At 41.4% G+C, this 13770-nt stretch overlaps 1 protein-coding gene across 1 annotated transcript; it reads left to right on the top strand.

The window, feature by feature from the left end:
• The first annotated feature begins 4673 nt into the window (after window positions 1-4673).
• On the top strand, window positions 4674-7566 carry LOC116719402 (uncharacterized). Its single transcript, XM_032561908.1, has 3 exons — window positions 4674-5222; window positions 5348-5381; window positions 6455-7566. The coding sequence occupies exons 1-3, from the start codon at window positions 4989-4991 to the stop codon at window positions 6838-6840; spliced, it is 654 nt and encodes a 217-aa protein (XP_032417799.1). The 5' UTR covers window positions 4674-4988; the 3' UTR covers window positions 6841-7566.
• Window positions 7567-13770: the final 6204 nt, after the last annotated feature.

Here is a 13770-nt window from a genome sequence, read left to right as displayed (position 1 = left end):
TTGAAGCACTCTGATGTATTTTTATTTATAATATGCAGGCTATGTGGTGCTGGTAATCTGCAAACTTTCAAAACAAACCAAAAAACATCAGAAGAGAGAGAGAGAGCTAAAAATGTGACGGCATCAGAAGCGCAGCACTTGTTAGATTGCTGAAATTTACATTAGAGTTACTCATTAAAGTTAACCCTAAGGCGCCTCCTGACTTTTGTTTTTCTTCATGCAACAGTTCAGTTCCCGTTTTTGCGGCTGACAAACATTCCTGTAAAGCCAGCATGCTGCAACATCAGCGGATTAAAAATAGATTCTGAAGATGATTACCATAAATGCCATGAGTAAAGCTGTGGAAAATTAGTGCTTAATTTACTGTGGGAAGCCCTCACCATGTGCAACATTAACCGTGAGCGGTGCGTGACTTGTCTTACAGTAACAACGCCAAAGTCTAGACGGGAATCCAACAGATCAAATCGGTTCAGCCACAATGCAATTAATGACTAGCACCTACTTTCGTCTAATCGCATCGAATTACAAAATGTTATTCTGACCCAAACAATGTACATCTGAGCAAAAGCATGTGATGAGACGCAAAGCTCTGAGATGCTCCTTAATGTTTTACAGGGCTGCATTTAGAAGAGTAAGGGCCACCGGGTCAGAGCCGGCCATGCTGCCACATCTGTATGAAAGTGTCTGTTTGCAAATTTTAGTAAAGTCATACGTAGGCCTTTACATCAGCAGGTGGTTTGAAATGTCCCGTGCAACCCGGCACCATGCTGGTCCCTGAAAGACGCAGTATAACTTCAGAATTTTCCAATATTTGAGCATTGCAAAGAGTTTTAATGCAGCATTAAAACTCCACATTTTAAAAGGGCCAACTCAAGGCTCCGAAAATGAAATACACAGATTTTATGTTAAAGGGGTTAGTTTACAAAATGTAATATGAGCATCATTTGCAGTCAAATCACCAAATACTCAATTTGTTTTATGTAAAAGTAGACCAACACAAAGTCACCAGCTCAGTAACCAGAGGTTGGAGTTTACCCAGCTACATCTTATGTCCTCTTTTTAAAACAGTAGATAAATCTGGGGATTCTACTCAGACACACAGAGTTGTTAACGGATTCATTTTAGTAGATGTTAGACGCAGAAACAGAGGAATTCCTGGAACCTGGAACCTGGAATTTATTTATAAACAGCCTTGCTCTTCTGTACTGGAGCCAGAATGTGCAGAGGCACAACAGGTACAGCTCTCATTAGGAAACGTTCTGATGTGAAATTTCCTCCTCCGTTTGATTTAAATACAAGTCTGAAACAGAACCAGCCCCAGCGCCAGCACCTTCACCTGGAGAAGGTTTGCGAGATGCAGTGTGACATTCTCTCGCCACAAACCTAAACCTATTTTTTTTGTCCGTGTGTGTCAGAGGGCAGGTGTGTCTGCTTTCACTTATGTGCGGTCTGTCTGTGTTTTTTTTTTTTTTTTCTTTCTTCCTGCACCACCTCATCTCACCAGACTTTTTCTTAACCAGAACCTCAGAACATAAATGTTTTCCATGATGCAGCTGCGGCGCCTGACCAATGAAACACCTTGTTTCATAAAGAAGACTTGACCGCTAAAAGATTAGACCTGCCCTGTTCTACACGAGAAACACGGCAAACTTTAACACAAGCGAATGTTTGAACCTTTCTTTCCCATAGGTGACATGTAAGAGCTCTTTTTCTTGCAGTTAGCGGATGCCCTGTTCTGTTTAATGCAAACAAAATAACAGCAGCGTGAACATGTTATTCTTTGTAAATATATATACTGTATATATATATATAGAGAGATTTTTTTTCAGCTTTCACACACATTTTCTTCACCACAAACCTCAGTGTATTTTACTGGGAATATTCCGTGACAGACCAGCACAAAGTAGAGCAAAACTGTGAAACTGAAGGAAAATCTGGCATGATTTTCATATCCTTTACAAACCTGAAGAGTGCTACATCCACTTGCATTTTCAGCTCCTTTCACTTTGACTCTGGTAAATAAATCCCAATGCAATTGGGATTACTGTTGAGGCAACTGTTCAGAAGTTGCCTCAACAGTAAAGAGAGTCCATCTGATCTCACTACAAATCCAGCTGTTCTCTGAAGGAGGTTTTGAACAAGCAGCATGCGGGATGGGCACGGCTAGCTAAACAGTTAGCTGTGCCAACCCTGAAGCAACTAATCACAAACATTAGTTTCACAAATGTTAAAGCCCCGTGCTGACATGGTGTTTAGGGAAAGCCAGTGCTAAAAACATCCATGTTGATGCCTTCCTGGTCAATCCTAAGCGTACAGCCAGAGCTACAGTCAATGCAAAGCCATGTTCTAGAATGGCCCAGTCAAAGTTTAGACCTAAATTTCATCGAAAGAATGAAAAGAACTGAGAATGGATGTGAGCTTGATGTATTTGGCAAAAAATAACTTCTCTTCTGATGCACAAAACTGACATATGGAGACATCTAAGTCCCGAAACGCTGACAGCTGCAATTTGATGCTTTCTACAAAGTATTGACTCAACATTAACGCATGACACACACACACACCCACACACACAAGATTTGTAAAACACAAACACGAAACGTTTCATCTGCTTCCCAGTTATGGAATGATGTGTGGTTGCTCATCACATGATCCCCAAAAACACACCAGGAAGTTTGCAGCCATTGAGCAGCAAGACGTGGAAAGTTCATGGACTGTGTTTTCTTTTGCAATGCACCGCACAGTCCAAACTTCTGTCCACACAACAGACTTTCCCTCTGACGTAACCCAAGAAACTTATTTTAGGATATTTTTCGGTCACACGTTCTCAGGTTTGTTTTGTTTTGGTCGAAATGGATTCCTGTGTCCCGTCGATCAGCGGCCTACGTCACAGAGTCTCGCTCCGCTAAGTAGTCCGGTAAATCGCTGCTGAGCGCCAGATAAGAATCTGATTTGGAAACGACACACAGCAAACATCAAAGTCGGGATTTAAATTTGGCCTTTTGAGTTTTGGCTGTTTGATGAGACATTACCATTTGAAATGTGATTTTTTTTTTTTTTTCTTTTCTTCTTCTTCTAGCGAAAACGTCCGTTTGGTTGTTTCTAACATGAAAACTCCCAAATGGAAACAGGAAAGAAAGAAGTTTTTTTTCTTTTTTATTTCCTAATGAAGTTGTCAGAGTTTAGAGGAACTTTAAGCTTACGCAACCAGTTCATAAAATACCTTTTGCAGGAAAAATGTCAACAAAGTGCAGTTAGCTATAACCACTGCATGTGGCTGACGTCAACCTGGTAGCATAACGTGCAAAGCGGAACCGAAACGATGTTCCCGTGAATATATTTATTACACAGCAGCAGGCAAGAGATGAAAAGGCTTAAAACAAATTCATCTTCCACATGAGTGTCATAATCCCAGGAAAAATTGAGAAATCAGATGAGAAATTCAGGAGCACTACTCAAAGAGTTGGTTTCTCGTATTAAGACACGATTGTTTTCACAGTTACTGCGAACCCTTCAGTATAAATGTGATATTTTCATATTGCATCATGTTTTGAACCAAGTAGATTTGATCTGATCTTTCCGTTTAGAATCCAGAACTCCACGATTTTAATGGAGCCATTTATGTTTAAAAACAAAAATCTCTCAAATGTTTGGAGACATACGACAAAGAGTGGAGTCTTGGACTCACCCAGCGTTCCCCGCCCCCCGACTGGGACAGAAAAGGCCTTTTCTGCCCTACCATCACAAATGCAAACATCTCAAATTCATTTTGCTCAGACGAGGCCAAGATGTAGCTTTTGTGTTCATGCTGAAGCAAGGCAGAGGATCTGTGATGCTGTGGGTCCATTTTCTTACAGAAGGTGAAAGGAAGCTGAACTCCTTCCGAGAATGGAGGATGTGCAATAACTGCATAACAACTGGTCCAATAAAACCGAATGGCTCAGATCAACACGAAATCGTTCCAGAAAGTCAAATCTCTAGTTGATCTTGATTACTGCGCATCCGGACACATGTCATTTTATTATTAAATTTGGGAAAATCCTTCTCCCTTCCTAGGAGTTTCATCCAGCTCCATCATTCCACCTCCATCTGATAACCTACCTCTCTAAATAGCACAGCGTGTTCAAACCCATCACTTTATCTCTTTTGCTGACCTGGCCTCTTTCTCCCACGTGCTAAACTTTATCGTGTTGGAATAAAAAGAGAGAGAGAAAAATCCCGCTCTTTCTCATCATGTTCAACATCCACCCACGTGCCCTCCACCCTTCCCATTAATAGAAAATACTTTGAAGCGTCTCTCTGTCGTGTTGGGGCCCCTATAGAGAGGGCCCTCCTCCGTGTGTTCTGGTAAGAGTTTGTATATATATATTTTTTGTGACTGTATAGGAATGTAACCTGGTAATAAATACATAATGATAATGATAATAAAAAGCCCTGGGGTGATACTTTTTCTCTCTTTTCCTTTCGGTTTCCACGACACACGCTCTCCTCTCTGATGCACTTGCGCAACAGAGAGGAGAGCCGCGGAAAGTCTAGTTTTCGCACCTCCAGTGAAAGCCGCTGAGCGAAAGCAGGGAGGGGAGGGGAGACAGTTGGCGCGTGTGTGTCTGCGTGCATGTGTGTGTGTGTGTGTGTGTGTGTGTGTGTGTGTGTGTGTGTGCGTGTGTATGTCTGTGTATGGAGGCGGGGAGGGAAACCCATGACTTCCGTATTTTTTTCCTCTATCTGAAAGCGTGCTCTGGAGAGGCCCTATAAATGACCCTGTCATGGTGCTCGGAGCCGCCACACTCTCCCAAACAGCAGGATTGAGCTGAGGTGATAAACAGAGCGGACTAAACTCCCAGGAGGCAACTGACCCATCAGCTGGAGGACTGTCTTTAACTTCTTCTTCTTCTTTTTTTGCTTCTTTTTTGGTTTTACAATTTGCACCTTTTGAGCGTTTCGCGCCGCAAGACAATCTCGACAGCAGCAGACAGACAGACAGACCAATGGAGCAAAGCAGCAACCAAGCGGACGTGGAGTCGCTCCAGAAAAGCGTCGGACGGCGTCGGAGCTTCGTGGATTTCTTCCTCGGCATGTCCGTCGTGATTCTGTTCGTGGCGGTGACGGCTCTGGCTGTCGGCGGGCTGCTGGTGGTGAAGGAGCTGCGCTCCGAGCTGCGTGACCCCGCATCTGGAAGCGCCCGCTTGGTGGACAGTGGGTCCGCCTCTCCAGCTTACAAGGTAAACCGCGTTTTCGTTAATGACAATCTTATAATGCCTTATTATAATGCTTATAATAAGTTTTTTTTCCCCTAATCTTTGATTGTTTTCTGACACGTGTCCTCTTCAATGTTTTTTCTCAACAGATGCACAATTTTGCGTACTTGAAAGCCGCAGAGAGTGAGTATTTATTTTTATTTGCCCTAATTTCAACAAAGTTGTTGCTTCTTTTTTTTTATTTTATTTTTTTAAATGAGCTCACATCCAAAATTAATTCAACAAAGCAACAATAACTACGTCAAGTGTTAATTGGCAACGAGAACATGAATTCACTGTGTGTTATGTTAAAGTGCCACAGTCGAATAAAACAAATAAATAATATGATAGAGTGAAAACATGATAAAAAAATAATTATAGTTTTCATGTAGAAAAATTCGATACAATTATTTGACATTCTGCCAAATATAGAGGGTCAAAAGCACTGCAATTGAATAAATAAATGTAACTGTGATAAACCTGTGATCAATTCCTTAAAAAATAGAAAAATGTGTCAATATGTCAGTTTAATTGCAAAATAGAATAATAAAATGTCTACTGTTCGCCATGCAATGAAATTAGATTGAAATTCAGATTTTTGGTAAATATGGACCACGAAAAGGGACAATAATAATAATGAATAAAGGTTTATTCGTCTAAATATTAATTTTCAGCATGTACTCAGTCGTGTCTTGTAGGAGCTGCAGCTCAGTTTGTGTAGGCAGGATTCACACGATCAGTCTGCACTGCTGTGCAGGTCAGCCAATCAGATGTCGGGTCTATTTGGCGACAGTGAATAAACTTGGAGCAGCTGCAGAACATTAAGAATGAAATGTTTATGCATAATGTCAGCATGAACTGAATGAAAAGGAAACTCTGACTTTTCCGATTGTGTATTTAAGAAAGTATTGACTCGTTTAACTGCAGATTTGAACAAACAAACAAAAAAAAAACCCATTTATTTAATGTATTGATTACACTTTTTTTTGAATTGTTGATGTTACATGATATCACATGCAGAAAAATGTATTTTATAAATATATTTCGGGACTTTTGGCCCTCAGTCCCTTTCTCCCTTCTCATTCTCAAAGCCCTCTAAAGGGTGTTTTTCTTCTGCATGTGAAATGTAAATAAAATGTAGGTTTAATGGATATTATCTGTGCTTACCAACCCCATGTAAGCATCTTCTAACCCCCCATATGTTTGTCTTCTCTTAGATAAACTAGACAACACTACAATGTCTTGGAAAGTCACCCAGTCCGTTCTAGGGGCATCAGTTGGGAGCAACTTCCAGTACGACCCATCGAAGCGATCCCTGACGCCATCGAAGAAGGGGATCTACTTCATGTACATCCAGGTCACTGTCCACTGCACCCACAAATGCCAAGCAGGCACCCTCAAGCTGGAGGTGGCCGACAAGCTAACATGTCATGTGGAGCTTACGGACGACATGGAGAAAACGTCTGTGAGTAAAAAGTGCTGGACAGTGACCCCGCTGGACAGCCAAGACCTGATCGCTCAGATGACTGTACCGAAGGAGACACAGGAGAACTGGAGTTTGGACCAGGACAGATCGGGCCTCGGGTTGTTCCTCGTAGAGTGACGATCTGCGGCCGCGGATGTCCGGAAGAGAACGGGACCCTGACCCTGTGGGTGGGGGCGTCGTAACACAAACGCGAACACCAGTGAGTTCTGTGTCTAAGCTCAGGAAGGTGGAAACGTGCCGGTGCCGGTACCAGTCAAGAGTTGAGGTGGGATGTTTTGTTTTTGTATTGTTGTCTTTTTTTTTTTTGCACTGAAGATTTAAAACCAAAGAGTCTCTGCAAGGACTTTAAAGAAATCTCAGGAGAAACATCACTCACCTGTAAAATCCCCCTCCTCCCAGAAAAAACTCGGTTTTCTTGCTGTGTATTTATTTTAAGTTTTATTTATGTATCTATATTTATAACGCTGCGGGAATGTATTTCTGCTGTAGATGCCACTACATTTGTGTTGATGTGCAATGCATGGTTACCGCACTGATTTGGTTCAGTTTTGAACTCGGGGAGCTGGATGTTGTTTCATAAAAAAGGGCAACACGTCGTCAAGGAGACAAAGTTCTGCAATCGTGACCAGCGATTGCGGACGAGACGCATTCCATGTGGAAACTCGCGAGCCGGGAAAACGTTCCGCCTGTGAGAAAAATGTAAGTCCTGTGGACAAAACTATTCAAACGTGAATGTATGTTGTTGTGATCCATGTCAAACATGGATATAATGTTGTTAACTTTATTGCAATAATGAATAAATAAATAAATAAATAAATAAAAATCAAACCGTAAAGTCATATCTGCAACGCTTCAAGTGGATTTTGTGAAGCTTTATTTAGGTGAGGGAAAGTTCCCCGGTGTCACGGAGGCTGTAACGGGAACTGGACGCACATCACATCCTGTTTGTTGATTGCAGCGAGTGGTTTTGAAAAAAAAAAAAAAAGAAAGAAGAAGAAGAAGAAAAAAACCTGTGGGCCAGCAAACATACACACTTTTTTTTTTTTCTTCTACACCTCCTGTGTTGATGTCAAGCAAAACATTTCCGGCCACAAGATATGAGAAATACGCTTTTAATTTAGCCAGCGCAGGCAACAACAACAACAACAAAAAAAAAGTTCAAAGATTGCTGTGTTGCTTCCTATGAAGATGCAAAAATGCCTCTTGAAGGAATGATTGGTTTAACACGTCGGATGGATTTATTGCATTTAAAGGGCGCTGAATGTGCAACTCTTCCGTTTTGCCACATGCTTTCACTTTATGGCCCCAATTCATCGAAGGTCATAGGTCATCATAAATATCAAAACTCTGATTGGCTTATTAAGTAACTTAGTTTTGTCTGAAGCACAAATAGCACCTTCCCACTGAGTTTTTCAAGAATTGCATTCCTAAAAATATTTAATTTCAAGTTTTACATCTTCATAAACTCATTTAAAAAAGTTCAGAGTTTAGGAATCCCTGCTGAAGAATAAAACTCAGAAATGCAAGCTTAGAAAAAAAACTAACAAAAAACATCAAAAACCACAGACTTCTTGCTATCTGACAGAATGAAAGTGAAGTTGTTGTTTTCTGAAACAAGCTGATCGGTACCCTAAAAGTTTTGAAGTGTTTGTTTTTACTCTTAGATTTTAAGAAGTGGATTATATCCAATAGTCTAATTTGAGATTTCATGACTTAATGGTTATTTTAAAGACCGGCATCAGTTCTAGATGTGTCTCAAACGGTCCAATGAACTCATCAACAGCACAGGCCTGTTAACGAACCATCATTTGATTTTAAGTGTGATGAACCAGGGAGACAACTGAGATCTGCAGGACTCCAACCTTTTGGACTCCACTGGAATAAGGAGATGAAACGGGAAACGTTTGCTGCCCAAAACCCCCAAAGGACAAGGAAAAGTTCTAGCTTGGTCCAACTCACATGCTGACTGCTGTCAAATGATTCATGGCATTGGACAGCAGTGGTGGGCACATGGGACTGGACGGCGGTGGAGGTTGTGATTTCCTTCGCTTTGGATTCCAGAGCAGGTCAGTGCGAAACTTTTCTGAAGGCTTAAAGACACTAATGAGACGAGGATAAAACACAAACTTGGTGTCTCGCAGGGATTTACCTGAACAAGAAAATAATTATCCAAACCACAGCGCAGGCTGCCGGACTGGCCGGACTGGCCGTTTTGGCGAAACCAAGAACAACTGATTAAAAAACAGACTTTTGATCAAACACGCAGCAATTTGGAAAAATGAGGAAAAAAATGCTTGTAATGTCTTGAGAAAGATGTTGTATTTGATCACACAGAAAATAGTCAAATTCAAGGGTTATCTTATATTCTAAAGATTGTCACTGTATGCACCGAAGGTGTGTGGTTGATATCAGCTATTTGCAAAGACATGTTACACATATAGAGCCAAAAACTGCTTAATGCATTTCATTGTCAGTCAAAAATCAAACCAACCCCAGGAAACGCCACATTACCAAATTTGGACTTCCTTCACGACATGGGCTAGACAGAGCTAGCCCATGTGCAGAAACTGAATATGCATTACTTAAAAAAAAAAAAAAAAATATATATATATATATATATATATATATATATATATATATATATATATATATATATATATATATATATATATATTTTTTACTATTTTTAAACATTTGACTTGGAAAGTCAAAAAACATTCATCATTTTGAGAAAATCTAAGTGTTAAAACTGAGCTCTGGGAATGAATGCGGACAGTTTTGGTAAGTGAAAGGTCAGAATCAAAACCTTAACCCGAGAGCAGAAATTAAACAAAATGCCACAAGACACGTCACACCTTGTTAAAAACAATGCCGAACACGTTTTTACTGATTTGATGCGTGAAAATAAAAAAAAATAAAAAAAATCCTTTCACCAGCTAAATAAACTGGCTCCTCGTTGTCTAAAAGTGTCCGATGCGAAACAGCAAAGCAATGGGAAGCTATTCTTTCACTTTCTGAACTGATTATGCAAAAACATTAAAAAAAAAAAAAAAAAGTTTCAAAGAGTCGAACATCAGAGGCACATCAAACACTTCAGCATCTGAAATTACTAGCGTGCTGAGCTTAAAGGAACGCTGCCTCAGTTTCTCCCTCGGCGCTTGGCTCAGTAACCCACAGCCACGCTGTTCTGAGTCACTCTGAGCATCGTTTTTACAGGTAGCTGCTTTCACACCAAAAGCCGTGCAGAAAACAGGCTGAAGGCAGAAACCCGGTGAACCCGGCGGGAGGCTGACAGTAAGCGCTGCACGCAACATTTAGAGGAAGAGCGACGGCGCAAGACGACAGGTTGCAAATCTCAGACTCGCCAAGTTGTGGTCCCCTTTTGTGTTTTTTTTTTTTTTTTTTGCTTTGGAGCGACAAAAACCCACGCTGAGAAATTTTAACGGGCGCATTTTCAGCGTGTCCATATCTCATGCAAATTTTAGGGTTCAACGTGGAAGCTAACAAAAGATTAACAGCACACACGATTTACAGCCTGAATTAAGCTGATGTACTTACATTTACATTCCTTTTGTCTTCTCCGTGTTTTTTTTTGTTGTTGTTGTTGTTTTGTTTTTTGGAATTTTAGATCTAAAATTGGTCACTTTAAATTAGAAATCCACCAGTTCCTTTCCACATTCCTGCATCCAGCATGATGGAGGCGTTAGTGCAGCAAATCAAAAAGTCGCTTTAGGTGGTGATGTGAATGCTCCCTGTTAAATCCGCCCGCAGTGTAACGCAACAAAGCTCAACCTTACCTTAAACGCCTGCTGAGAAGCAGCCGTAACACCTTTTGCCTTGACGCCACAACACCTGCCGTTACTTCAGCAACGCTTCCATATGGCGCAACACCCACTCTATGGCATCCTGCCTACTGCAGTCTGCCAAATATAAACCCCAACACGCCTCTCTTGAAAGGAAAAGGACGACGGTGCATTGCAAAAGAATTCACAGCCTTTAGACCTTTGCTTGCCCGACAACCCCGCGTTTCTAGATATGCTACAGAAGAGGAAAAGGTTGCATTCTTTTCAAACTGGTTTGCGCGCAAAATCTCCAAAGCGTGAGATTTAGCCCCTTTTAGTCTGGTGCCGTTGAAAGTCATCATCGGTTGGGTTGAGGTGTAAAGCAGGCTTAGGCTATGAAACAGCATCCCGAGCTTTTGCACAGAGGATCTGGTCAATGAAAAGACTACAACACAAACTCAGTCCCATCGGTCTCGTAGGTTGATGGGAAGATGGATTGGAGGCAAATACAAGGTGATACCAGAAGAAAACCTGTTAGAGATTTTAGGGGAAGTTCAGGAAGTTATCATGAGATTTAGTTTTTCAGCAGTTGGTTAGGAGTTTAGCAAAACCTCTATTGCAATAAGGGCATGTCTACTTGTTTATAGTTTAACCTTTAGCTTCAGGATGATTGGCTTGCACTAAAAAAACAAAGATTCTTCCCAATCGAGATGTGAAGGCTGATGTTCCTACATTCATCTTACCCAAGTTTGCTCTGCAAGAGACCGTTTATTTACATGTGCAAATGCCAGGACCTGCAGCTCTGACGTGGTGAGTTAACACCACAGGTCTGTGACATCTGGTTTGTAAAGAATTGCCTCTCTAAGTAGTTTTAACTCAAAGACTCCTGATCATTCCTCACAGCAGAGGTTTAAAACTTGATTATCGTAAGAAAGGGTGCTTGGAATCAGTCTTTGCAACCAATGTTGCTTCGATATCTACCAAAGTTGGGCGCATTTTTGTATTTCCTGGGCGGGCTCCAAAAGTATTTTTGAGGTCAACCTTGATAATATTTTGCAGAAACCGCTTGTCACCGGATCAGTAAACTTACTATGAAAGAGCACGCTGCGTCGACTAGCAGCACCTTTGCATCAGGTGATCGGGGGCGGTTGTGGTTTACGTTTCTTGTTTAAATTAAGGGGTGTCACTGCTGTTTTCACAGTCAGATTGGGGTAAGACTAGAGTCTTTTATGGTTTGGGTATGAAACTCTCCTGTTTCATGTTTGCCAAGTCCCACAGTGCAGAGTGGTGACAGTGCTACCTTTGCATGCAGGCATTTTTTGCATTTGTCAGCTTGTTTACTGACTCATTTCTGCGGTTTTGTGCCTTTCTGCAGTCTGCTCTGTGGGATAGTGTGAAAGCATTGGAGCACGTTGCTCTAAGGACGATGGCACAGCTGCACCGCTTTTCTTTCCAGTGTGGTTATTTTTGTTGTAGCAATGCATGTTTTTGCCCAGGTTTTGTTCAGAGCCACCATTGTTGTCTAAAGGGCGTCCTCACACCTGATAGTCAGGTGGACTCGGATGGGTCAGGGAACAAATTTTGCAGCATTTCTTACATTTTCAGCTGGTGCGGTCCGCTTTCTCACTGCCCTACGTCAAACAAGCCAGGCCATTTCAAAATGCTGTTCCTCTCGCATTTGCTTTACTTACCCAGAATGCCCTGCGCTACAGGCCACCTCCTGCTTTTGGAGCGATGTCCGCCAGTCCCCTTGGTGTTCACACATGAATTTTAAGCACACAAGAGTTCACTTCAACTGAACTGAGACTGAGGTTTTTAGGTAGACCAGAGTTTGTTGGTCTTTGTCCGCATCAGAGTCCAGTTGCGTATTCAGACCTCCACAAACGAACCGGACAGACAAACTACAGATGGGTTATAGTGGATTGTAAAGGGATGCTGTGAATGCTCCCTGAAGCAAGTCTGAGCTCATTTTGTTCTGAGCGTTCTTACAGAACCTTTGAGCATTTTGTCACATTTCAACAGCAGACATCCATCTACTGGGATTTTATATGACAGATCATACAAATGAGTGCATAATCAATACTTTGCGGAAACAACCTGCAGTCACAGCCGCAAGTCTTTTTATTCAAGTCTATACCAGATTTCAGGATCTATGGACTGAAATGTGAAACCATTCCTTTTGGGTTTTTTGCAGAATAGCTCTCTACCTCCGTCAGATTGAAATCTACGAACATAAATGTCAAACTTCACCACAGATTCAGAGTTGAAATTTGACCTGGACTTTGACTAGGCCATTCGAACAAGTGGATATGCTTTGATCTAAGTAATGCCGGAGCTCTGGCTGTACGTTTAGAGTCGTCCTGCTGGAAGGTGAAGAGAAGCGTCCTCACCCCGTGATGCTGCCAGCGCCATGTTTCACCCGAGGGACGGCGTTTTCTTCAACACACAAAGCGATAAGTTGGGCCAGAGCACCCTCTCCCACATATTTGCTGTGTCTTGTGGAAATCTGTGTAAATTTCTTAGGAGTTCCTTTAAAAAATGTGTTGTCGTTTTTTTGCTTTTGACTTTTCCATACAGGCCAGATTTGTCCTTGCTCTTCAAGATGCTGTTTGTTTACTACTGATCTCTATTTAATAATTAGTTGATTTCTGCCTGCAGTTGGTTGCGCAGTTGTAACACCATACTTCATATGTACAATGTGCACATATAATCTAAAGGATAGTTTGTGTGTTTTTGAACACACCCTCTTTTGTCTTAATTGTGACTATATAATCTGGTTGGAGCTGCAGGCTTCAAATAAAATGTGTAAAGTCGTAAAGAATCCAGCATTCTATCATGCAGCTGAACATTAATATGATGCAACAAAAAAATAAATAAAAATATGTGTAGCACATTTAGTCCAGAACAGTTTTCAAATCAAAGCTCTTGGGCCAAGCATGCACAGTTTCTTGCACAAGAAGCTTTTATATGTTTGTTTACCAGAGCATCTAAATGTGTAGATGTTTATCGAGCTCTCGCAGCAGGAAATGACCCAAATTTCTGCCAAATGCAGAAACCTGGTCGTTCCTCTCACCGGTGTCTCTCAGAGGTGACCTGCTCCTCCACCTGGCGGCTTTTTTTTTTTCTTTCTTTCTTTTCGTTTCTGTGCTCTCAGTTCAACTTGTTTCCAAGTGTGCAGAGTCGCGTTTGTCTTTCTTTTTGCTCTGGCAGTTCTCGACAGAGAACCTTAATCACTGTCAAACTTTCATTTCCAGACTTCTGCACT

The sequence above is a fragment of the Xiphophorus hellerii genome, chromosome 5 (genome assembly GCF_003331165.1).
Source record: "Xiphophorus hellerii strain 12219 chromosome 5, Xiphophorus_hellerii-4.1, whole genome shotgun sequence".
Classification (NCBI taxonomy): Eukaryota; Metazoa; Chordata; class Actinopteri; order Cyprinodontiformes; family Poeciliidae; genus Xiphophorus; species Xiphophorus hellerii.
This window is presented reverse-complemented; position numbering and strand designations above follow the sequence as displayed.

Bases quoted from the DNA above. Each gene is read 5' to 3' on its own strand.
- LOC116719402 (XM_032561908.1), top strand. From the start codon at position 4,989: ATGGAGCAAAGCAGCAACCAAGCGGACGTGGAGTCGCTCCAGAAAAGC. The intron at 5,223-5,347 runs GTAAACCGCGTT...TTTTCTCAACAG, and splicing joins CCGCCTCTCCAGCTTACAAG to ATGCACAATTTTGCGTACTT. The intron at 5,382-6,454 runs GTGAGTATTTAT...GTCTTCTCTTAG, and splicing joins GTACTTGAAAGCCGCAGAGA to ATAAACTAGACAACACTACA.